This window comes from Cygnus olor, chromosome 4 (assembly GCF_009769625.2).
Source record: "Cygnus olor isolate bCygOlo1 chromosome 4, bCygOlo1.pri.v2, whole genome shotgun sequence".
Taxonomy (NCBI): domain Eukaryota; kingdom Metazoa; phylum Chordata; class Aves; order Anseriformes; family Anatidae; genus Cygnus; species Cygnus olor.
This window is the reverse complement of record NC_049172.1, coordinates 32225047-32249921: the sequence shown is the minus strand read 5'-3', so window position 1 is coordinate 32249921 and position 24875 is coordinate 32225047. Positions and strand designations below refer to the sequence as shown.

The following is a 24875-nucleotide window of genomic DNA, read 5'->3' as shown; positions in this document are numbered from 1 at the left end:
TCACTAAGGAAAGGTGTCCGCATGCCCTTGAGAGATGCCCTGAACGTTCATTGGTTGGTAGGTTGTTGGTTTAAGGGTATTATTTTTTTTATCCCTGAGAAATGAAGCTTTATTTCCACTTGAAACATTTTTGATAATTTGTCGGTTTAATGACTAAAACTTGTTGCAAATAATTGTTTATGAAAACATTTCCAAATCCTTAAGGGAGAGGTGCCAATGTAACAAATCTTTTAATTCCTACTTACTGGTTTTCTCAGTGGAATATAAACCTGTGTGCATCCCCGAGAGGGACTTGCATGAAGCTCAGTAAGGTGCAGGTTTGGGTTGGGTTGCGAGAATCTCATACGCCGTTTGCTATAATAGAGAAGCCTGAAGCCTAACCAAGGTAGTGTTCTTACTGAAGAGCTGACTTGAGGGATGAGTGAAAGGCTCTTAGGTGGCTTGCTGTCTGACTTTTCTCCTTGTTTTCTCATTTTCGCAGTCCTTTGTTTGGATGGCCAGCCCCATCCACAAACCTGTCGAGCAGGAGCTCAGCTGTCTTGGCCAAAACATCACTGATATTTTGTAAGAGAGGGCTTGTTAGAGAAGTCTTCAGAGGCTGAGTATATTGTTCTATAAATAAAAATAGGAAACAGATGGCATCAGTTTCAAAAGTTAAGTGGTTTTTAACTAGTCCAGTAACTAATGTTCTTATATACCTACAAAAATATTACAGTTTTATCTTTGTAAAGATCAAAAGAACAACTTTGAAGCACTTGCCAGGCACATACAGTCATGCATTTTAATAGATGACAGACCAAATGTATCCGTACAGTAATGGGACTGACTTGGTGATTTCAAATTCCCCCATCTATTCCTGCAGTGAATAAAGCCTAATGTGTGCTCTGTTTTTTGTTTGTTTTCTTGTTGTTTGTTTGTTTTTTGTTTAATTACTACTACTGTGGACTCAGTGTTGCCTCAAAACATGCTGAAGATATGAGGAGAAGAGAGGAAAAATCTGAAAGTTGGAGGTCTGAGAGAGCCTAATAAGGATGTATTTCATGGTAGGAAGAGAGAGAGCCTGTAGATCTGTGTATAGATCTACAGATATCTGTCTGTAGATATCCTAGATATCTTAATTATATCACCATCCCTGTCTGTTTAGGGCAACCCACTTAATCACAGATATCTGTTTTAACTTCCAGAAGGTGATGGGGAGAAGTAAGACCGCAGGACGCCTGGCTTAGTTTGGTACAAGTTGGCTCAGAGCTCAGTGTGGTCTCTTGGACAGGTTGTATTTATCATGTCTAAAGCAATCAAACCCCCAGCTGCCCAGCAGCAGGTAGAAATGCTGTGTACCAGCTTCAGTAAACTCAGAAAGCGGCTTTCCAGTTGCACAACTTATTTTGAAAACTCTTTTTTTTGATTGTTCAACTTATTCTGTGAAGGCAGAAGAGGCTGTTTTTTCCAAAGCATTTTGGAATGCAGATACTTTAGAGTTATAGTTGAGCTAAATCTTGTTCTTACGAGAGATGCCGACTTTTATTAGTTTGTCTGCAAAACAGCTGCTTCTGTTTTCCACAAACATGTAACGTTAGTTTCAAGTCTGTCTCTTTCTGCAGACGGAGCCTCGTTGCTCTGCTCTCGAGGCCAAAGCCCACAATATCACAGGGGAATGCCACTACGTGCACGATGACTCTTAACTCCATCCATCTCACTGAAATACGGCCTTTCAGGACATGGCTTCTGTTTGCCTGGTTTGTACATTGTGTGCGTGTTTGTTTGTTTGCAAGGAGTCTAACCTTGTAGTTGGCTTGACTGAAACACACACCTTTGGCAGTAGTTACATATCCAGAGCATGCTTATGAACCCCCTGGACCTGGTGCTGGTGGTACCCTTCCTCTGCGTTCCCCACTCTGAGGATGCTCAGGATGCCTCAGTGCTGCTGGTGTCAGCCACCCCTGCCTGTGTCCTGTGGTTAAGCTCTCCCTTGTATCCATCTCCTCTACCCATCTTTTCTGCAAGGCTTAACTCCAGTTCCCACATCATGCTTTTTTGCCCGTCAGAAAACAGCCACAAGAGGAGAAAGCAGCACCTTTTCTTCAGTATCTCAGCTGCAGCACTTAAGAGAGGTGTGGGGAACCTTCCGGCTCCAAAAACTTCCCTCTTCCACAGGAGGGGAGCAGGCAGTAGCAGGCATTGGTGATCTGCCCCACATTTCTTTTTTCCGCTCATTGTAGGAAAAGGAGCATTTGTGCTGGCTTTTCTCTCCCGCAGATCTGTGACTTCCCCTCAAACAGAAGACTGTGGCTTTCCAGAGCCAGCCCCTCTGCGTGATGGAGCAGCCTCGTCCCACTGTCTGACAAGCTCAGGCCAGACTAAATGCGCGTGTCAGTGGGGACCCAGCTCTGCACCAGGTCTCCACCAGCAGGGACAGAGAGCTGGGGGACCTCCTTGTCTCCAGTTCATCCCTTCTTCTTGCTTCATGCCCCAAAAGGAGGGAGAAAGAAGCAGCTTGACTACCTGCCTTCCCCTTCAAAACGCACAAGGGGACCATCTAATCAGAGAGCGAAGGCACTGTCAGAGGGTGATAGGCACAGCTTTGGTGCTCTGAAGTTGCTCTCTTTCATGCCAAGAGTTGCAGGGAAAAGCAAGGATTGGAGGAGCAGGAAATCCCCAGGCGTGGGGTGTCTGGGTACCCCAGCAATGCTGCAGGTCTCCGAGGAGGCCCTGCTCCACTCCAGATGGTGTGTGCTGGCCTGGGTAAGGCTGGTTCCTGGAAGGACAAAGAAAGATCTATTAGTAATTTTGATTCCTTTTTTTTTTTTTTTTCTTTAAAAAAAGAATTATTATTTCCTGGTTTCGGTGTTTCGCGATGTTTACCGAAGATGCTTAGCCAAAGCAAACCACCCGAATGAAAAATTGTGAGCAAAGAGGTCAGCCGCCCAGCAAAGCTGGCACCTTGCCCTCGGGCGCTTTAGTCACGTCAGATTAGATGCTCGCTTGCCTCTTTCCTGCAGATAGGCTCTGACTCAAGCCTGCCTCTGTGTGCAGCCACCAGAAGAAAGCTCAGGCAGGTCTGGAAAGGCTCTCTAGCAAGAGGAGGGATTGCCATGCCTGCTTGTTAATTTTGGCAGCGCTCGTATTCATTCTTGTGCCAGCAGCGTCACGGAAAGCAAACAGAGAGGGATTATTTTATGATCAGTTGCCTTTCTGGGGGATGGGGGGGGGTTTTCTGGGGACTTCCTATGGGGAAGAGAAGGCAGAGCAGGGCGCAAAGCGTTTTCTTCGCCACCGGGAGGCTTTTTCTGCAGGAGGAGCTGCACAGAGCCAGGACGGGTGAAAGCGCTCCCTCCTCCCTTAATCCTTGCAGCAGTTGCAGACCTGACCTACCCACAGTGAGTCAGTGGTATCAAAGTTGTCCTGTTACTTGTTGAGACATTACGAGCTCACAGCTTTTTGCCTAGCCAGCCAGCTCTCCAGCTCCTTGCAGTGTTCCCCATGAACGAGAAGGGGCCGCCTGGCCCGGGGACAGGATTTCCAAAGCCTCAGCCTGCAGAAAGTGAACAAAAGTCATTCAAAGGCTGTGCTTTGTGCTGGTAAGTGTAAGGAAAACTGATTTTACAGCGAAGTTTGGAACTATGAACAGTATGGGTGAAGAGGCCAGCCAGCCTTTGCCCTATCCATCCCATCTTCCACTTAGTTGTTTTTTGTTTTTTTTTTTTGTTAGTGACTGTTAGAAGATAGCATTCAGCTGGAGGGCAGTGCAAACAGCAAAGGCACTATCACAGATGGAGATGTGGAGACACGAGAGAGAGGGCCGAGAGGGAATCCTCTCAGCAGTGGATCCTGCACCTCAATACACTTTGCTTGGCCTTTTGATCCTAGAAGTGAGGTGGGAACAAAGAGTTCAAGGAACCAACCCCAGAGAAATAAGGTGCTCTGAAGGACTGATTCCAGAGGAAATTTGCTGAGACTATTAATCATGGAACAGACAGGAAATTAATTTAAAATGATGTCATAATAATAGCACATGAAAGAAACACAAACGTAGCATAACCTCTATAAATAGAAAAAGAATCTGTATGCTGACACTTGGGTAAGTGCTAAGCTGAAAGCCAACCAGGTGGCCAGCCTGCTGGGTGAGAGTTGTTAAGTGCTGGAGGTTGGGACCCAAAGAAACAAAGCTCTTCTTGTGCCTGCAGGTGCAAACCTCATCACGGGTTCAGGGTTGGAGGAATATCCCCTGCATTGAGACAAGGTGAGAGAGATGCTCTTTCCCACAGTAGAGAGGATTTAAGATTTTGTTATCCTATGGTTACTGCTGAACAAATTTAGCCTTGCTTTATAATTCTAGCTGTTGTCATGAAGGTTGGTTGTTTTAACCACGTTTTTGCCTATAGTTCCTGTGATTCCTCTTCCTTTGATATCTCTTCCACCCAAAAGATGCAAATTAGGGATCAGATTGCCCAAAAGAATGTGTTACCATGTGTCCTACGCTTCTTAAAGACCTGCAAAAGTCTTCAGCATCACTATGGCCCCTGTTGCAACCTGTACAGGCTGCCTACTTGATTTCAGGTTAAGAGCAGGGGGGGTTGTTTTGTTTTCTTCTACTCTGTGCTTGTAATCACCTGTCGCACCAGGGCTTTAGTCTCTGCCAGAGGTCTGATGTCCTGCTAAAAGGCCTGAAGGGTCAGCAGTGCTTCTGGACCATCGCTCCTGGGGTAATGGGACATCGCTGAGGTAGGACCAATCCTTCACAAGCCCATGCCACCGCTGCCCAGCCTGTGGAAGTAGTCCAGGTAACTGGCTATTAGAGCTGAATTCGACAAAGTTTTACAGGTGGGTACTTCACAGTATTGGACAGCACTTTGTTTTGGTGGTTGATCTCCTAGCACAGGTTATTTTTTGCTTTGTGAAAACTGTGATAAAGGCAAAAAGGCGCAATGCAGAAGAGGAACCACAGCTACAGGGCGAGTTCTGACTGCAGTATTACTAGGCTGGTAGTGCTACGCTCACACTTAGGGAAGAGCAAGAAATGCAATCTGAGGATAATTTAGGAGGAATGATTAAAATAGCTGAGTGCGTACTTGAAAATCAGCTCAGGATGTCTGTTTTCAATCATATTCGAGTCTGGAAAGTCAGGGAATGGTCAGATAGTGGAAATATCTAATTATTTGAAGATGTTTTGCTGGCTCTATCAGATTCGGCACACACTTTTCAAGTAATTATTAACACCATCTTACGATCAAGCTTTTCATTTTAAGTAACGTTATTTTTCATGGCTGATTAAAACTTTGCTCTATTCAAGCTCCTAAAAAAGTTGGTTAAAAAAAAATAGAAATGCAAAAGAACACAATAGAATTAATCCTTGCAAGAAACTCGTGAAAGATATCATTTTTTCTGGTACACACGAACTTGGGAAGAGCTGCTTAGATTTTGCCTAATTTTTTAAAAATATGGTGCTTTGACAGCAGATAAAGCAAGAAAAGTGTCTGCACCAAAGAAAGAGCTTCTGAGGTTTTAAAAGCTGAAAACAAGGATTTGGGATGGTCTGGTTTTCTCTTCCTGAGATGCACTGTCACATCTGAAATACTTCATAGCATCGGAGACAGAGGGAGGCAGTAATTGGACGCAAAGCCTGAGCTACCTGTGCAAAATATATCCTGGCATTGTCTCTTTTGGAAAAAATACAAACATCTCGATATTTTTATAGTATATGATAATGACCTGATTCATTTCCTGCTCAGGTTGTTGCCCGACTGTTAAATAGAATTTTATTTTATTTTATTTTTGTGTAACAAGCAGTTAAAAATGTATCTCTGCATCCCAGCACAGCGTTTTCCATCTCCATGCAGGAAACAAACTCTGGCTGTTTCTGCGGCGACTTGGTCCCATTCCCACGTATGTTTCTCTTCCACGTAAAAAAAAAAAAAAAAGGGGGGGGGAGGCAGGGAGAAAGGGCACTTTTTTTGGTGTATCAAGGCAGAGCCAGGCACAAAACACGTGTCCACACACCCATCTCCACTAGGCAAGGTCACAGTTTGTTGGACATTTCCCAAAGTGACATTTCCCGGCATGCGTGTCCCTTTGCCCAGCATGTTTGAAAAAGCTTTTCCTCGGAGTGGAGGGAAGCCTTTTTTCCCCTTCACGGGAAATTCCAACGCTGGGATGTTAAACCCTCGCTTCCTAACGACAGCCTGCTGGTGATGGCTCGCACCCGGCAGACTGTGACAGCGTATTTTCCCTCCTGGTGAGCGGAAATGAAGCAGAATCTGTCCAACAGCAAGCTTAAGAGATGTGATTCCTCTCTCCTTCCTGCCCCCCATGTTGCAGCTTGTTGCTTGCAGGGTACCTAAGGGGGAGCCCAGCCCTCAGGCTGTGTTTTGGGCTCCTACATTCCGCAGGCTGTTTAGGCTCCCTGTGGAGCACGTGTGGGGATCTTGGGTTATGGGTATGGGAAATACAAGTAAGGGTCGATGCAGCCAAGCTAGCCTGTAGGAAAAGCTGATGTCTTGGCTCTTGGACGCTTACCTGCAAGCGCGGTCCCCATCCCTGCATCTTCCCTGGGCACCAGGCCCCTTTCTGAGGGGTGCAGGATGTCCCAGGCAGTGCTCAGAGGCAGTCGTACGTAACCTGATGAACTTGCACGCACACCGAGGGAGTCTCCTGGCTGGTGGCATCTGCTTTATACCTTGCCTTGCTCCCTGCAGCATGCCAGGTGAGCTGTCTCATTTTGGAGTAACAAATTTGTGTGACACTGATAACAGGGTTTGTTATGCATTTGTCGTGATGTTCTGCAAGGGAAGGGTGTCAAAACTTGCTGTAGTATTTACTGCTTTACAGCTGTGTATCAACTGCAAATCCTAACATTCCTGTCAGAAAAAAAAAAATTGTTTTCATCTCACTTATTAAAATGCAGAGTAAGAAAGGTGCTGAGTTGTTTAGTTGGTTTCTTTGTGTTGATGCAGTTCCTTGGGAGTCAAAAAATCAACAGGACTATTTTGGGAGAAATTCAGATGTTTCTGCTGTTGAGTCACGCTGTTGCAGCTATTCCATAAAGACAGAACTTTCTGTGTTATGAGTGTCACAGCCTGCAACCCTCCCTGGTAGCTGCTCCTCTGCTAAGGCAGCAAATCAGCTTCATTTCTGACTGAGAGCTTTCAGAAAGGATATGAGCAAGAGGAGGAGAAAAAACAAAACAAAACAACATCACAAACCTGCTTCCTTGGCAAAGACAGTCCAAAAGGCTGGCTGTTGAATGTGCAGTCAGTTACACAACACTGTCTCACACTCTGCCCAACGAAAAGATGAATGAGGATGTTGCAGAAGAAAAGTAAGGGGAATCTGTTCTTCTACATTTAAGCTGCATCTGCAGGTCTAACCAGGGGATTCGGCTGCTGTCAATGTAAGCCTGATAGGGAACATGATGGAGTTAAAATTGCTTTTTCATAATTTTTCATTATAATGCTCTTTTTTTTTTTTTCTTTTAGTTTGAAGATGAATACCTGAAGTGCTGCAAGTCAGATTAAAGCATAGGCACCAGCAGTGCATGCCAAGGCTCTGCTTGCAGAACCGTGAAGCAATGCCAAGCCTTCTGCTTCCAATTACACAAGCCTCATACCTCCTGCTCCAGAGACTGCAAGCACAGATTTGACCACCTTTCCTCACCAGCCATTTCCGAGGGGAGGTCAGGAGAAGATCGCTGCGGGTTCAGCCCAGCTTGCGCTGCTGCAGACAAGCTGGCGCGTCCTAGTCACCGGGGTGAGTATCAGGAAGGAGCTCTGCACCGCTTGTAAAAATTCGCAAGGCATTTCTGCTAAAATTGCTGCTGGCCAGTGGATTCATGAACTCCCTCCCTGCCCTGCTATTTCTGCATTTTCTTCGAGGCAGGGGCAGAAGGAGGGAGTCGCCTGCCCTTGGTGAGCCCCGCCCCGTGCTGCTTGCTCATCATTTCTCAATCTCCCAAGCGGAAGAGCAAAATGAGAGCAGTTTGGAGCGTGGATGCTGCCATGCAGGAGGAAGGAGAGGAAGGGAGGGGACCAGCTGCAGGATTCTCTCGCGTGGGACTGTGAAGAGGAAATGACTTAAAGAGAGAGACATGCCCATGGGGGGTGGCACCAGGGCTGGCAGGAGGAGAGGGCTGCAGGGCTCTGGCAGCTGGAGCCTGGTCCCGAGGCCAAGCTCCCCCACGGACTAGCGTTGCTTGGTTCATGGTGTTTGACCAGCACACCTATTTCCGTAGGGTTCTGTCCCACACAAAAGCATAAACATTTTTTTTTATGTCTGTTTAGGTCCACACCCATCTAATACATCCTTCCCTCCATTTGTGGCTGCCCTGCCCAGCAGCAGCGATTTAATACTGGAGGTGGGACAAGGTAGGAGCCTGTCCCTCCGGCAGGAGCAGTGATGCAGAGCCCGGGGCTGGAGCTGGGTGTCAGGGCATAGCCATCTGAGGGAAATGGGTGCTGCATCTGCTGCCGTCAGATACACAGTGACATTTAAAGCTTCAAAAATGGCCTGCACAGCTCTCCCTCACCCCTACATATCTTCTGACAAGGGCCAGTGTGGGGTCTCTGCTTGGAACAGCTGCAGTTACAAGAGTACAGGCTTGTTGCCGCTCTGTGCCATTCTGCTGGGAAAACGTAGTGTGCTGGTCGGTGGAGGCACGCACCCTTGTGAAGCACTGCAAAAGAGGAAGGATAATCACAGCTTCAAGTCAGACGTGGAGGAGGAGAGAAAGCACTCACCAGATGCAACTTTGTTCAATGCAGAACATGTGATTGCTCTGGAGAAAAAGCAGATGAGATGAATTTTATTCTTGCCTTAAAAAGTGGGATTTTTTTTCCTACTTTGACTTTGAAAGAAGTTATTCTGAGCCCAGTCTCCAGTGTTTCTGGCCACACTGTGAATTGTCAGACCTTCCTGACTCCAGGTAACCTGAGAAATCCCCACAAATTGACCTGGAATAAGAGAGAGAGAGAGAAGTTGTGTAGATTATTTTTTTTCCCCTACAGATGGAAACAAGCAGAACACCCATCCTGACTTCTCAGCTTTTTAAGCAGCTTGCTGAACCAAGCTGTTTTGGGAAAGGTCCCCAGGGAAGAGGGGCAGAGTCTCTCCAGTCTTCTCTTTCTGGAAGAAACCAGAAACCACATCCCTATGCCTCATTTTATACTGTTGCATGCAACCTCTTGGTCTGTATTATCATCCTATGCTTTCTGAACAAGCAAATCACTCCCCAAGTTCCAGTTTAGAAGCGTGATGAGAGTAGGCTGAGCCTGAATGTTGGGAGGCAGTTGGTGTTTCTGAAAAAAAAAGCTGACACCTACCTAAAGTCTCCATGAATGCATGATAGTGACTCCGTAAGACACAAGAAAGCGTGCTTGTTATGCACTAAATGAAGTACGTAGCCTCACATGTATCTTGAAAGCTCTTCACAATTGTAACTGCTTTAACTTTCTTGAGGAGTTGCAATTTTGATGATGAAAACCCAGGAATGAGTCGTGCCAAACTCAGAATTAACATTTTGAAAAGTTTTGAAAACCAAAAGTTTCCCGTTTAAAAACAAGAGCTATTCCAGCTGAGAGGTGCAAGAGGGAAGAGACAGCTTTAGGGAACTTTTGGCAACTTTTTAACCTTATGTGCAATGCTAAGTTTAAGGTAGCGGGACTGAAGCATGCTCTCAGATGCGCTTGAGCTTCTGCCTGGGCTTTGTCAACCTTGAGCAGTCAGATGCTGCTGGGCCCCTGACGTGTGGCTGTGCAGGTGGCCGCAGTCAGTGTGTCTGTCTGCTTTCAGGCAGGTACCTCTTGGAGCAAGTGCGCAGCAGACTGTGACAATTTCTGTGCTCAGAAAAAAAATATAAAAAGATAGAAACTGCTGTCAGAAGGTTTGGAGCTTGAATTTAATGGATCTCCCTCTCAGTGCTGGTAAGAAGTCTTCCTGTCCCTTCATACTTGCAGCCTGCTTGGCCATTTGACCAGATGTGAGTTTCCATTCAGTCAGGCGAAAATAAATATCGTCAAGCCTTCGCTTTCAAAATTGTCTTGGATGTTTACAGTGGGATACTTTCTTTCAAGCTGTCTTCTTTCTGAGACCAAGTATTGTTCCAATGTTATGCGTTTTGTAGTTGTTGATAACTTATGACCACAGCATCCTAGGAAAGGAGGTGATGCTGTGTGTTTCTCCATTATTCTTTTTGACTAAACAGCTTGACTCCAAATTATTTATAATTAAATATATATATATTTAAACAATTTCTAGAACCCACACAACAAAACATCTTGGCTGTGCTGAGATCTTCCATTGTTCAGTCCAGTTAACAGCCCCCAACACATACCAAGCAATAAATACCAAAAGTAGAGAGGTAGGGAGCAGAATGTCATTCTGCCTTGAAACTATTTCTGCACTTAATGCCTCAGGAAGAGATTGGGAAAGAATGACTTGCGCTAAATGGTTGCATCACCTTCTGAGCAATGGGAGCTGACTGTCGGAAGGAGAGAGATCTGCTGCTGAATTTCAGCTTGCAGAGCAGAGGGTACAAAAATGTACTACACTGCAAGACTGTGAGCCTGAAGGTCAGTGTCACGCATGGTGGACAATCTTGACTCTTCAGAAGCCGTGATTTCCTTAGGAGAGCAGCCACTAAAGAATAGCCATGCACAGCAATATGCTTCATTGCCTGAGTAGTTAGTGGAGATTGGGAAGCTGTCAATAAGGTTTTGTCTGAGGAGCACAGGCTGAAATATTTTCTAGCTCCAGACCTGCCGAAGGGTTTCCAGCTCTTGCTGCAATTACAGGTATGAGGTGACTACTTGGTCTGTACAAGATCGGTACACGAAGAGAGAAATGCAATGTGCAGTACACAAGGTAAGTATTTACTCTTTGTGTATTCAGCATTGGGTGATGCTGTTTGTCAGTACTGAAACCATTTAGAGCAGCTTGTGAGCTTTAATAAGTGACTTATTTGCTGGTGTAGCCAACGGTGAAATGTTCTTTGGCACTGATGGCAGGAAACACAGCCCTTCTGTAAATTAAAATCAGTATTGTTCTAATTACGTTCAGTTTATAGGGTGACGGTAATGTCTAATTCTCGTCTACTCCCAGCACTGATTTACAGAAAAGGGTGATAGTTTTGTTGGGTTGGATATCAGCTTGTTCAGCCTTTCTGATAAAGAATGTAAATTGCTTGCAGAGTGTTTAAAAGGGCGTGCCAGAAGTGTACTCGGCTTTGCTTTTTAGAAGCCCTGAGGCTCCGCTGTGGGAGACCCCAGGGTCTCTTCCGCAGAGGTTTGCAGCGTAGGAAGCCGCAGCCTGTTCTTAGGGCCGAAAGGGCCAGTGTGTACCACTCAGGTGGTCATAAGCCTGTTCTAATTTTTTGGTTTCTGACTTCCTGGTAGCTGTACTCGACGGACCGTTTAATGCTGCGAAGGGTGTGAGTGTATCTAACAGTCTTCCCCTTCTTAGGTTGAAACATCCAGTCGTAACTTCATTCCAAAGAGGAGGCATAATGCTGAAGGCTTAGGAGACAGGAGCTGTAGCAGATGGGTGTATGAGAAGGCAGGACTTTAAGAGTCATCCTTTATGGCTGTTGGGACACTATATGGCTGTACCTCAGAGATAAGTATGCTGTGTTTCCAGGCTTCAGCAGCTCAAATAGGACAGATGTTGCATGATATCTCATACAAGATAAAATTTGAATATGGACTTGCTAATAAAACTGCACAGGATTCCAATTGTTGCCAGTTGCTGTCCAAACCCAAAATTGATACTGTCTTCTCTCCTTTCTGTTTCCTACAGCAAAATGTTCAACCAACCAAAACAAAAAACAACAGCTACACATACCTGGCAAGTGTGGGCCATGTACATGGTCTTGGCTGTCAGTCTCTCTGAGGAACAAGCCCTGAAGCAGGCCTGTCCTTCATGCGATGCCACACAGTCTTGCAACTGCTCTTCCATGGGCTTGGACTTCATTCCCTCGGGGCTCACGGACAAAATCACGGTGTTAGACTTGGCCCGCAACAGGATAAAGCACATCCGAGCGCACGATCTGCAGCAGGCTGTGAACCTGAGAACCCTGCTGCTGCAGTCCAACAAAATCAGCTCCATAGACGAGGACTCGTTTGTCTCCCTGGGGAAACTGGAGCTCTTGGACTTGTCAAATAACAGCCTGGCTCACTTGTCCCCAGGGTGGTTTGAGCCCCTGTTTTCACTCCAGCACCTCCACATTCACGGCAATTGCTATAGCGACCTGGGGGAAAGTTCTCCCTTTTCTAGCCTGAGAAACTTGAGCTCTCTCCACCTGGGCAACCCGCGGTTCTCCACAATAAGGCAAGGAAACTTTGAGGGCATTACGCTTCCCAACCAGCTGTGGATTGAGGGCAGCAATCTCAGTCTGTATGAGCCTGGAAGTCTGAAATCAATTAAGAAGATAAGTCACATGATCATAAGCATAAGAAGGGTAGATCTGTTCTCAGCAATTGTTCGGGACCTTCTGCACTCTGCCATTTGGTTAGAAATTAGAGAAATTACATTGGACATAGAAAATGAAAAACTGGTGCAGAATTCTACACTTCCTTTAATGATACAAAAAATGACTTTTACCAGAGCTTCATTCTCAGATAAATATGCCAGCCAAATAATGGTGTTATTGAAAGAAATCACATCTTTGCGAGAGGTAGAGGCAATAGATTGTGTGCTTGAGGGGAAAGGAAAATGGAATACTACAGCAATTGAAAGAAGTGGACGAGGTTCTCTTGAAACAGTATCAGTAACAAATATGACTATTCTGCATTTTTATCTGTTTTTTAACCTCAAAGGTTTGGAGTCACAAATAAGTAAACTGAAAAGACTCAGCATTGCAAGCTCTAAAGTTTTCATGGTACCATGCAGACTTGCAAGAAATTTTTTATCACTTTTGTATCTTGACTTTCATGATAATTTGCTTGTAAATAATCGCTTAAGTGAGACAATCTGTAAAGGTGCTTGGCCTTCATTGCAAACTTTAAATCTAAGTAAAAATTCTTTAAAATCCCTAAACCAGACTGCAAAATATGTAACTAATCTACCCAAACTGAATAATCTTGACATTAGCCAAAACAATTTTGGTGAGATTCCAGATGTGTGTGAGTGGCCAGCAAATTTGAAATATTTGAATCTCTCCAGTACTCAAATTCCCAAATTAACGGCTTGCATTCCCTCAACTCTCGAAGTGTTGGACATCAGTGCAAATAACCTGAAGGAGTTTAGTCTGCATCTGCCATTTCTCAAAGAGCTGTACCTTGCAAAAAACCAGCTGAAGGCCTTGCCTGATGCGGCAAGCATTCCTAACTTGGTGGCCATGTCAATCAGAAGAAACAAGCTCAACAGCTTCTCCAAGGCAGAGTTGGAGTCCTTCAGGAAAATGGAGCTGCTGGATGCCAGCGCCAATAACTTTATCTGCTCCTGTGAATTCCTCTCCTTCATTCAGCACCAGGCAGGGATAGGCCAGGTGCTCGTGGGGTGGCCAGAAAGCTACATCTGCGACTCTCCCCTGGCGGTGAGGGGGGTGCAGGTTGGAGCCGTGCAGCTCTCACTGATGGAGTGTCACCGGTCCCTGGTGGTGTCCTTGATCTGCGCTGTGGTTTTCCTGGTCATCCTCATCCTGGTGGCCATTGGGTACAAGTACCATGCAGTCTGGTACATGAGAATGACGTGGGCGTGGCTCCAAGCTAAGCGGAAGCCCAAGCGAGCCCCCCCAAAGGACATCTGCTACGATGCTTTTGTCTCCTACAGCGAGAACGACTCCAACTGGGTGGAAAACGTCATGGTGCAGGAGCTGGAGCAGGCGTGTCCCCCCTTTAGGCTGTGCCTCCATAAGCGGGACTTTGTGCCCGGGAAGTGGATTGTGGATAACATCATCGACTCCATCGAGAAGAGCCACAAAACGCTCTTTGTGCTGTCGGAGCACTTTGTGCAGAGCGAGTGGTGCAAGTACGAGCTGGACTTCTCGCACTTCCGCCTCTTTGACGAGAACAACGATGCGGCGATTCTCATCCTCCTGGAGCCCATCCAGAGCCAAGCTATTCCCAAGAGGTTCTGCAAACTGCGGAAGATAATGAACACAAAGACCTACCTGGAGTGGCCTCATGAAGAAGAGCAGCAGGAGATATTTTGGGAAAACTTGAAAGCAGCTTTGAAATCATAGGACAATTTAGTAGTTCCTGTTTCAGTGTATTTACACAAAGGATATAGGTCAGTGTTTCTTCCTGCTAAGAAATTTATCTTTCTTATTTTTCTGCCTAACAAAAACTAGCTTTCCTGTGGATAGTCATGTTAATAAATGAAAAAGAGCCACTTAAGGCTTTCCAGTGATTTGATATTGTGATCTTCCCTGCTAGTAACGGTGATATTTGGAAGCCATGTGTGATTTTCGATACTTTTCTAAATACATTTAGCTGAATTTAGTGTTTTTCTGTACTCTTTCCTCCTGTCATCATATCACTGATTAGCTCTTGACAATCCCTTTGTAGTTTACAATTGAAAATAAATCCAAGTGGTTCAATACTCCCGTGTCAGTTGTTCTTTCATTTTTTTTTTCAGCACCATCATGCATAGAATGCTAATAAAATTACATTCTGAGAAAAAAACGGAGAATTTACATCAAAATATGCTTTCTGAAGCCCTACCATTGCCATGGAACATGAAACAAACAGTACTGAATATGTACGTCTCTGTTCATAAGACTGTTTTTCTGGCTACTCATGCTGGAGTCCATACCACCATGCACAGGTTGGGTTTTGCTCAATAATGGTCAAGGACGTATGGTGGCACCTTGTACAATAACTTGAAATTCGGAGGCATTAAATCAATTGTTTTTTAATTTTCTTAGTCTTCTTTCTCCCTGGGGATTCTTGTTTCCCCCTTTGTGGTTACCACGTGTCCTTACCTACAAATAGAAATAGTTGCTTCCTTTTTGTGGTGTGCAAGCATGTGCTTCTAATGAGTGGGGTAGATGGTACTGTAGACTGGTTTCTGCTCTTCTATTTTGCACAGCACATTTAATTAATCATTGGGTCATGCACCCCTACACACTTGCCTCTGTAACCAGTGCAGAAAGTCTACACTGGTAAGAGGGAATTCATCTTTTCTACTTCAGTGTGAGATACGTCCTGGATATACTGCATTGCTCTTCACCAGTTGGAAAGGGAATTGTGACAAGCAGGTAGATATAGATGTTTATGTTATGATAGCTGGTCTCACCCTGAGTACCTGCAGTTGGATTTATTGCGGGTTTCTTGTGTTTAGAGCTGCTTGTGGAAAGCTGAATTGTCTCTGGAGGGATAAATTTATATGTGAGTTTGTATAACTCGGCACTTCCATGCTCCACTTTTCTTGTGTTGCTGGAGCGTAAGCACAGAAGAGTATAGATGAATCTTGATTAAACTTTATACATGCAATTATTTTATGGTGAAATGCAAGTCTTGATGTATGGACTGAGAGTCCAAGTAAGTGGTTGAAAAATGAGGAAATTTGCTTATACGTGTGTGTCTCTTCAGGCATATGTGTACATATATATATCTGTGTATGTGCCTATGTATATGTACATATTAACACTTCTGTGTGCATGTGTCTGCATAGATACACAAGATTGCAGCTTCTGGGGTTAGCATGCAAACTCCACTTTCGGTTCTACTTTCCTGTTACAATGACATCTCTAGGGTTAGTCCAAAGTCTACAACGGAACTTCTCTGTTCACCCTCTTGGATCAGAATAGCTCAAGGGCTAATCAAATCTGAGTTCCAGGCAAGTGATGAGTGAATCATCTGATAGCAAACACTGAGCACAGATAAGATTGATTAGGAGGCTGCATGCCTAGAGGTAAGGAGGGAAACGTTTCAGAGAAGGTCTGGCAGAGGTAAGGAAAACCTTGACTTTTATGTGGTATGTTCTCACCATAGACACAGAATTTTATGGGCTCACACATTTAAAGAAGACCAACAGCGTTACTGATCTTATGCCAATCAGATCCTCTAGGTGGGAATTCCCCTGCTTGCATAGCCCAAGTTGAGAAGTGAAGTGGGAAGGCGACAGCGGCACGAGAGATAGCTGAGTGAAGAGTGATCACCAAGAGAGAGATGAAACATGAAATAAGTTAACTGGCACGCAGACACCAGAGCTGGAGCACCAGGGAATGTCTTCTACATGGAGGTAAGTCTGCAGGCGGGTGGAGGCTGGAGACGCAGGGAGAGAATGAGGCTGCAATGCTGTAGTGAGAAGTGGGGATGGAGCACTTGGGCTATCTAATCTCTGCCACCATGTTGTCCTCCTCTGCATGGGAGATTCGGGATGCTTGGGGCTGCTGGGCATGGTCTGGCTCCTGTGGGAGAGCAGGACAGTGGGGAGGATTTCTGACTCCTGGCAGGAGCAATCACAGGCAGCTGGCGGGACTGCATGGCAGGCAGGCAGCGAGAGGGAAGGCTCCCTGGGAGAGCCGGGACATGCTGATGGGAGCAACGTCCTTCAGGAAAGGGCGACAGAGGAAAGCAGCACATGAAAAAAAGACAAGCTGGGTCAGGCTGTGTCATTTCATCTCAGTTTCCTCTTGGGAGGGTGCCCTGTGTGTGTTTTGTCCCATTCATTGTTTTGTGCCATTTGTACATCACTACCACCTGCCCAGGGAAGGCTAGGTGTGAATATGAGCTGCTTTTGTTTTAGGAATACAACCAGGAAAGAGCTAAGTAAGCAAAGGTCTTGGGGCTGTGTGATCAGCTAGCTACTTATGTCATGCCACCCCGTTGCACAGCCATGTGTGAGTATGTATGTATATACGCATATATACTTTTAAGGAAATGCTGGTGAGCAATACCCAGGATGTATGTAATCCACACACAACCAAGTGGGAAGTAACGACTTTCCCAATCTACTTGTGGCTTGATCCTTTCACCAACCAGTGACCCCTCAGACTGCAGCTCTGCTAGAAGTTAGTAGCTCTCTTTTAGCTTGGTACTCTTTCCCAAACCGGAAACAATTTGCATGCTATTGGCACGCAGTTAAATTCACCTTTATCAGCGTTTATAGAACCTTGTTCTGTTGACACTTGTTTTCTTTAAGAATATGTGCATATACTTCTACTGGTCTGGACCAGGAAAGATAACCCTGAGCGTGTCTGATGGCTTGGATCCTTTGTCCATAAACTAGAAACACTTTGAAAATTTAGTTCATCACTGTGTCTTACAGTACAACCAGATCTGTGCAAGTTTCCGCATATTAGCTGTGTTTCAGTTTCTATGTGGCAATTTTTTTCTGTCCAGTGCAATGGGGAACAAGTGATTCTTTGATAGGTTGATGATAGGGAGTGGGGCTGTATTTCTGAGCAGATGTGGAGAGGCCTGAAAGGACCCTGGAAGTCAGGAAACTGCATTATTAGACAGGAATGGGAAGGGGAGAAGAATGTCTGAAAATGAATGAGAGTAGGAATGGAATTTCCCCAGGTATCTGCCCCATGTGACAGACAAGCAAAACAACCTTAAACAGGTGTTCAGGGAAGTGACAATAAGAAGTGACAATAAAGAAAAAAATCTCTTCCTGTACCACCAAACTGGGTTCATTCCTTCAGTTCCTGCTGGTAAGGAGGAGAGTTGTTGGGCTCAGCTGGTGTTTCCAATGTAGTTAGTACCTGCCCAGTTACCTTCTGTTCTGCCAATTTTCCATCTGTAAATAACTTACCTATAGATAGATTTCTGTGGACTGTGTTGCCTGGTTGTTTCTGTTTGTTTGCTTGTTTTTCTAACAGTGGGCGGTTTGACAGCAACTTGGGCTTGCTATTCATTTTAGAAATCCCACTTCAGTGTGTTGCTTGTGAAACCAATCTTAACCACAGCTTTTCTCCTATGGCTTACAGCACTGTGTTATCCAGGCAGCCTCATGTGACCAAAGAAGCCCTGTAAAAGAGCCTCAGCTGGATAGCAGGTGACTGTGACTACATATTGTAACTCTTTGGGTGGGATTCACCTGCTTAAATATCTAGATACCTAAACCATTTTAAGCTGGTGGTGTAATTTCTCTTGGAGGCATCCCATCTTAATGTGGGTGTCTAAGAGACATGAAGTGAATTGCCCCTGAAAGTTGTTATTTATTTTGATTGACTTTGGAGGACAGAGTGAATGACCACCTCAGCTGTGGGCATCTGAAGTCTGGGGAGATGAATGTGTCCTTCAGGACGCAAAACTCCATATCAGAGAAAAAGAGAGATTAAAGGAAAATAGCAGAAGAGGTCAAAATGCTTGTAGTCTTTTAGGTGGGAAAAGATGGAAGGACTGAAAAAATTATCCAGATCCTTTCCTCCTCTCCCCATATGCTCAAATTCTGCCCCTTTTGAAAGATTTTAAGCAACTCTGGCTAAAAATAACGCAACTAGAAATGGTAGGACTTGTCTGCCTAAATTTTCCTGTTGTAGGTCAGCTACTGTAAAACAAACTGGGGTATGAATTCAAACCGCAGTAGATCTTCTGCACAGAGTCTCAGTGGGATGACCGAAGGAGAAAATTCTCCTCAGTGAGTACATCTAACCCAGTTAACCTAATGTACATCCCATGATGACCTTTGGGAACCTGTTCTCTGGTCTTTTTTGGAATTGGTTCATTCTTTTCACCCTTGGTAAAATACCTACATCCCAGGGGTTTTGTAACACACTGAGGAATGTTGTCTCATGCTTTAAAAGTGCTCTTTGATCCTTGCCAAGAAAGCATAAACAAAAAAGATTTATAACTCAATATGTAATAAGTGTTTTGAAAGGAAAACAGCCCTCCCAGGCTTTAAGAATCGTTTTTCCAACTCCTCAAAGGGAGAGAAGATCTAATGTCTCTGTTGGAAGGGGGGCCAGGCTGGATTTTATGGCAAGCTCTGTAACACAAAAAGCCATTTCAAATCAGTATTATAAAAGGCATGAATGTGAGGGGAAAGAGAAGTGAGACAGAATTTACAACTGTGTGGATGTTCTTGAATCATTTTGGTCTAGAAGATGAGGAACAGGCTATGAGGATGGAGAAAAAGTTGATCTAGTCCAGCCAAGTGGTCTGGCTGCAGGAAGCTCCAAGAGCCCCTGGATCTTCCTTACATCTAGGCCTGACCAACCAGATCTGCCACACAGACCTAAAGCAGAAAAAGCCCCTAGCAGAGGAGGAAGATGTAGCAGTAAAAAGGCAGAGCTAAGTCAGTTGTTTACAGTGGTCAGTTTTCCCAGCTTAAGTTTCAGTATCAAGTGTCAGACTGATCATAGCATGGTAATGATGGCCTACAAAGACATGAAGACAAATACGTAGCTCCCAGCTCCTAGCACACGCATACCCAGAATAGCCTAAGGCAGAAGAAAGGGACAGAAACATATTCAACCAGCTTCTCCTTATTGCCAGAAGTGAGATTAGACATATGCTGGTATGAATATTAAATGTGAAAGTTACTATTTTCGACAAGATGCTGACTCTTATTGATGTGACCAGGATTTGAATCCACATACTGAAAGCAGGACTTGAATGAACACCAAAGTTTGCAGATGATAGTAAATTCATAGGAGCCATTGACTCCCTCAAGGGTAGAGAGGCCTTGCAGAGAGATCTTGACATACTAGAGGGCTGGGCAATCACAAACCACATGAAGTGTAACAAGAGCAAGTGCTGGATTCTGCACTTGGGACAGGGCAACCAACCCTGGCTATATGTACAGACTGAGGGATGAGAGGCTGGAGAGCAGCCCTGTGGAAAGGGATCTGGGAGTTCTGGTTGATGTCAAGTTGAATATGAGTCAACAGTGTGCCCTGGCAGCCAAAAAGGCTGACCACCATACCCTGGGGTGCATCAGGCACCATATGGCTAGCTGGTCAAGGGAAGTGATTGTCTCGCTCTGCTCTGCACTGGTGTGGCCTTACCTTGAGCACTGTGTGCAGTTTTGGGTGCCACAATATAAGAAGGACATAAAACTATCAAAGAGCGTCCAAAGGAGGGCTACAAAGATGGCAAAGGAACTAGAGGGGAAGATGTATGAGGAGTGGCTGAGGTCCCTTGGTTTGTTCAGCCCAGAGCAGAGCAGGCTGAGGGGAGGCCTCATGGTGGCCTGCAGCTCCCTCACAAGGGGAGCGGAGGGGCAGGCGCTGAGCTCTGCTCTCTGGGGACAGTGACAGGACCCGAGGGAAGGCATGGAGCTGGGACAGGGGAGGGTCAGGCTGGGTGCTAGGGAAAGGTTCTGCACCCAGAGGGTGGTCGGGCACTGGGACAGGCTCCCCAGGGCAGTGGTCACAGCACCAAGCCTGACAGAGTTCAAGAAGCATTTGGACAACACTCTCAGACAGAAGGTCTGATTTTTGGTCCTGTGTGGAGCCAGGAGCTGGACTTGGTGATCCTTGTGGGTCCCTTCCAACTCAGGATACTCTGTAATTCTGTTTCCCACAAGACACAGGCTCTTCTTAATGTGACCAGGATTTGAATCACATATGCAAGACTCTTCATAGTAAAAAAATGAATATACAAAGTAATATTCACAGATCCAGAGGAAAACTACTTAAGACAGGATTGGGGGTGGGATGGGATATATGGGGACTATTTTCTAAACAGGCAAAGGATCATATTAGCAAGAATGTTGTAATTATTCAGATGTTTAGCTAAATCTGTCAAAAATGTGTACAACTAATAATCAATTTGATAGTCTTAATTCCAAAACTGGTACCCTTAGGAGAAAAGAAAAAAATGAATGCAATATACTTAGCATTTATCAAGTGATTGTGGAATATGTATGTAGAGTGTCCCTTATTTGACTAATCTATGTAATCTCTGAAATGCATTAAAAACTGATATAGTCACAGTGTCTTTAAAGGGAACAGTAAGGGTTATGTTATAGCTATTATCCAAAATGTAGCTACTTCAGAACTAAGTAATCATCTTGTATTTTCTCTATTTCATATTTTAGGCAAAAAAAATGTCTACACATACCTGGCAAGTGTGGGCCATGTACATGGTCTTGGCTGTCAGTCTCTCTGAGGAACAAGCCCTGAAGCAGGCCTGTCCTTCATGCGATGCCACACAGTCTTGCAACTGCTCTTCCATGGGCTTGGACTTCATTCCCTCGGGGCTCACGGACAAAATCACGGTGTTAGACTTGGCCCGCAACAGGATAAAGCACATCCGAGCGCACGATCTGCAGCAGGCTGTGAACCTGAGAACCCTGCTGCTGCAGTCCAACAAAATCAGCTCCATAGACGAGGACTCGTTTGTCTCCCTGGGGAAACTGGAGCTCTTGGACTTGTCAAATAACAGCCTGGCTCACTTGTCCCCAGGGTGGTTTGAGCCCCTGTTTTCACTCCAGCACCTCCACATTCACGGCAATTGCTATAGCGACCTGGGGGAAAGTTCTCCCTTTTCTAGCCTGAGAAACTTGAGCTCTCTCCACCTGGGCAACCCGCGGTTCTCCACAATAAGGCAAGGAAACTTTGAGGGCATTACGCTTCTCAACCAGCTGTGGATCGAGGGCAGCAATCTCAGTCTGTATGAGCCTGGAAGTCTGAAGTCAATTAAGAAGATAAGTCACATGATCATAAGCATAAGAAGGGTAGATCTGTTCTCAGCAATTGTTCGGGACCTTCTGCACTCTGCCATTTGGTTAGAAATTAGAGAAATAGCATTCAATATACCTGAAGAAATACAACTTTTGAGAGTTATATCTTTGTCTTTTGCAAAGAAAATTTCTTTTAAACAGGTCTTACTCACAGATGCTACTGTGCCTGGGATTGTCAGTATTTTAGAAAATGTGCCAAAATTAGTTGAGGTGGAGATGAAAGACTGTAGACTCTTGGGCACTGGAAAATGGGATTTAAAATTTCAAGCAAACCAATCACAGTCTCTGACAGTTCTGACAATAGAGAAATTATCTATAGAGGAATTTTATTTGTTTACAGATCTTCAGGCTGTACTAGATCTACTATCTCTCTTTACCAAAATCACAGTTGAAAATACCAAGGTCTTTTTGGTACCATGCAGGCTTTCAAAACAACTTCTGTCATTAGAGTATCTTGACCTTAGTGCAAATTTGCTTGGAGATCAGAGTTTGGAGCACTCAGCCTGTCCAGGTGGTTGGCCTTTACTACGAACTTTAAATTTAAGTCAGAATTCACTGAGTGACTTAAAAATGACAGCTAAAAGCTTGTCTCATCTAAGAAACTTAATTCTTTTAGACATTAGCCAAAACAATTTTGGTGAGATTCCAGATGTGTGTGAGTGGCCAGCAAATTTGAAATATTTGAATCTCTCCAGTACTCAAATTCCCAAATTAACGGCTTGCATTCCCTCAACTCTCGAAGTGTTGGACATCAGTGCAAATAACCTGAAGGAGTTTAGTCTGCATCTGCCATTTCTCAAAGAGCTGTACCTTGCAAAAAACCAGCTGAAGGCCTTGCCTGATGCGGCAAGCATTCCTAACTTGGTGGCCATGTCAATCAGAAGAAACAAGCTCAACAGCTTCTCCAAGGCAGAGTTGGAGTCCTTCAGGAAAATGGAGTTGCTGGATGCCAGCGCCAATAACTTTATCTGCTCCTGTGAATTCCTCTCCTTCATTCAGCACCAGGCAGGGATAGGCCAGGTGCTCGTGGGGTGGCCAGAAAGCTACATCTGCGACTCTCCCCTGGCGGTGAGGGGGGTGCAGGTTGGAGCCGTGCAGCTCTCACTGATGGAGTGTCACCGGTCCCTGGTGGTGTCCTTGATCTGCGCTGTGGTTTTCCTGGTCATCCTCATCCTGGTGGCCATTGGGTACAAGTACCATGCAGTCTGGTACATGAGAATGACGTGGGCGTGGCTCCAAGCTAAGCGGAAGCCCAAGCGAGCCCCCCCCAAAGGACATCTGCTACGATGCTTTTGTCTCCTACAGCGAGAACGACTCCAACTGGGTGGAAAACGTCATGGTGCAGGAGCTGGAGCAGGCGTGTCCCCCCCTTTAGGCTGTGCCTCCATAAGCGGGACTTTGTGCCCGGGAAGTGGATTGTGGATAACATCATCGACTCCATCGAGAAGAGCCACAAAACGCTCTTTGTGCTGTCGGAGCACTTTGTGCAGAGCGAGTGGTGCAAGTACGAGCTGGACTTCTCGCACTTCCGCCTCTTTGACGAGAACAACGATGCGGCGATTCTCATCCTCCTGGAGCCCATCCAGAGCCAAGCTATTCCCAAGAGGTTCTGCAAACTGCGGAAGATAATGAACACAAAGACCTACCTAGAGTGGCCTCATGAAGAAGAGCAGCAGGAGATGTTTTGGTTTAATTTGAAAGTAGCTCTAAAATCCTAGACAGAGACATTTAAGACTATGTAGAAAATATTTGCTGGATTCATTTCCCTTGCCTCTTTGTCCATCATCTACCCATATCTTTATAACAAAGGTTTGAGCTACTGAGATTTCTGTTACTTGCTGTGAAATTGTTTTATTTTTGTTACTGTAGTCATGAATTTTCTACGCGTTTTAACCAGCGTTATTAACAAAAGCAGTTTCATTTAAATAATTAATGATGAAAAGTTATTTAGACACATGGCTATGTAGTTTATATACTTTAGTCTTTGCAATAGCTGTATGAAAGAGCCTGCTTAGCCAAGGGTGTTTCTGTATTTTTTGTATAAACTACTTCTAATCAAGTGCAATAAAGGTTAGTTTATGCAGCAGTTTATTACTGCATTTATCACATGCAGTTTTCATCCTAGCTCCCCTAGTTAAGAGGACATATTCTCAACAGTATTTCACAATCACTGTAAGTTAAATGTCCAAATCTTCTGAGAATCATGGCTGTAAACTTTAATCTAAAAATGCACCTTCACACTGCAGTGCTGGCTGCTGTAATGTACATGTTCTATGGCAGACAATTTTCTTGGTGAAAGGCACTTGTGGATGTTTTCAGTATAGTTTCTTTGTACCATGCATGGGAACAGGTGCATTAGAGTAGGGTCCAAACACCCTTCTGACTTGCTTATATGTAGCTCTGTGAGTGCTCACTTCGAGTGTGGGCTACTAATATATATGTAGTCTTTGAATTCAAGACCATACTCTTCTCTCTAATCAACAGCCTTGGCATCAGCATGAAGAGGGCATTTCCCACATTTCTGTCCTCTCTGTAAATGTAGTCCACAAAACCAGAATGGCTGGGTAGTGTCCTACCTCAAACGTTTTGTTTGCTGCCAGTAGGGCCCATGTTCTTTCAAGAAGATGACTGGACAAGGACTCTAACTGCTGAAGAAGTGGAATAAATGGAGACACAGGCACCAGCCTCTTCCTTCAGTTGTGACTGAAGAAGAAAAGGGTATCTCAGGAGACACCTGTCCTGCAGACACAGGAAGTTTCAGATGAACCCTAACAGCTTGTCTGACAGATGAGAGGGAGAACTGTCTACTTGATCAGGTCAGGGTTTAGGTACAGTGCACTTGCAACAGACGTTTCCAGGTATGTACAGAAGCAGACCTTAAAAGCCTTCCCATGTAAATGTATACAGAGCTTTTTGCTGTATCTGGGATTAGATCATAAAATCGTTTGGGTTGGATGGGACCTTAAAGACCATCTAATTCCAACCCCCCTGCCATGGGCAGGGACACCTCCCACCAGACCAGGCTGCCCAAAACCCCATCCAGCCTGGCCTTGAACACCTCCAGGGATGGGGCATCCATAGCTTCTCTGAGCAGCCTGTGCCAGTGCCTCACTAGCCTCATAGTAAAGAATTTATTCCTAACGTCTAATCTAAATCTACCCTTTTTAAGTTTAAAGCCATTACCCCTTGTCCCATCACTATAAACCCTGGTAAAGAGTCTCTTCCATCTTTCTTTTAGGCCCCCTTTAAGCATCGGAGGACCTTATAGATCATGTCCATGTTATGTTTTTATTGTTGTGTTTTAGTCTCTG

The 24875-nt window shown here is 45.0% G+C and overlaps 2 protein-coding genes and 1 long non-coding RNA gene across 7 annotated transcripts; 2 read left to right on the top strand and 1 right to left on the bottom strand.

Annotated features, from left to right (window-relative positions):
* Window positions 1-127: 127 nt before the first annotated feature.
* On the bottom strand, window positions 128-7628 carry LOC121068970. The gene is made up of 4 exons (XR_005819172.1): window positions 7488-7628; window positions 7200-7393; window positions 3373-3532; window positions 128-2755 (listed from the first exon to the last, which is right to left on the bottom strand). It is a non-coding gene; the product is annotated as an uncharacterized LOC121068970 (long non-coding RNA).
* On the top strand, window positions 7067-14526 carry LOC121068968 (toll-like receptor 2 type-1). Of its 5 annotated transcripts, XM_040554536.1 has the most exons (5): window positions 7067-7387; window positions 7473-7743; window positions 9781-9911; window positions 10782-10851; window positions 11782-14526. In XM_040554536.1, exon 5 carries the CDS (start codon window positions 11786-11788, stop codon window positions 14165-14167), a length of 2382 nt encoding a protein of 793 aa, XP_040410470.1. In that variant the 5' UTR covers window positions 7067-7387; window positions 7473-7743; window positions 9781-9911; window positions 10782-10851; window positions 11782-11785; the 3' UTR covers window positions 14168-14526. The 5 variants fall into 5 exon arrangements, with proteins under 5 accessions (XP_040410470.1, XP_040410471.1, XP_040410469.1 ...); XM_040554535.1 differs by lacking the exons at window positions 7067-7387; window positions 9781-9911 and having other exon boundaries at window positions 7609-7743; XM_040554538.1 differs by lacking the exons at window positions 7067-7387; window positions 7473-7743; window positions 9781-9911 and adding an exon at window positions 9947-10559.
* A 1149-nt stretch (window positions 14527-15675) lies between these two features.
* TLR2 (toll like receptor 2) lies at window positions 15676-23655 on the top strand. The gene is given in 5 exon segments (XM_040554540.1): window positions 15676-15877; window positions 15988-16170; window positions 20920-22827; window positions 22829-22927; window positions 22929-23655. Coding segments are annotated over 4 exon segments (2367 nt in total). The 5' UTR covers window positions 15676-15877; window positions 15988-16164; the 3' UTR covers window positions 23283-23655.
* Window positions 23656-24875: the final 1220 nt, after the last annotated feature.

Coding starts and splice junctions, on each gene's coding strand:
- LOC121068968 (XM_040554536.1), top strand. CDS start 11,786: ATGTTCAACCAACCAAAACAAAAAACAACAGCTACACATACCTGGCAA.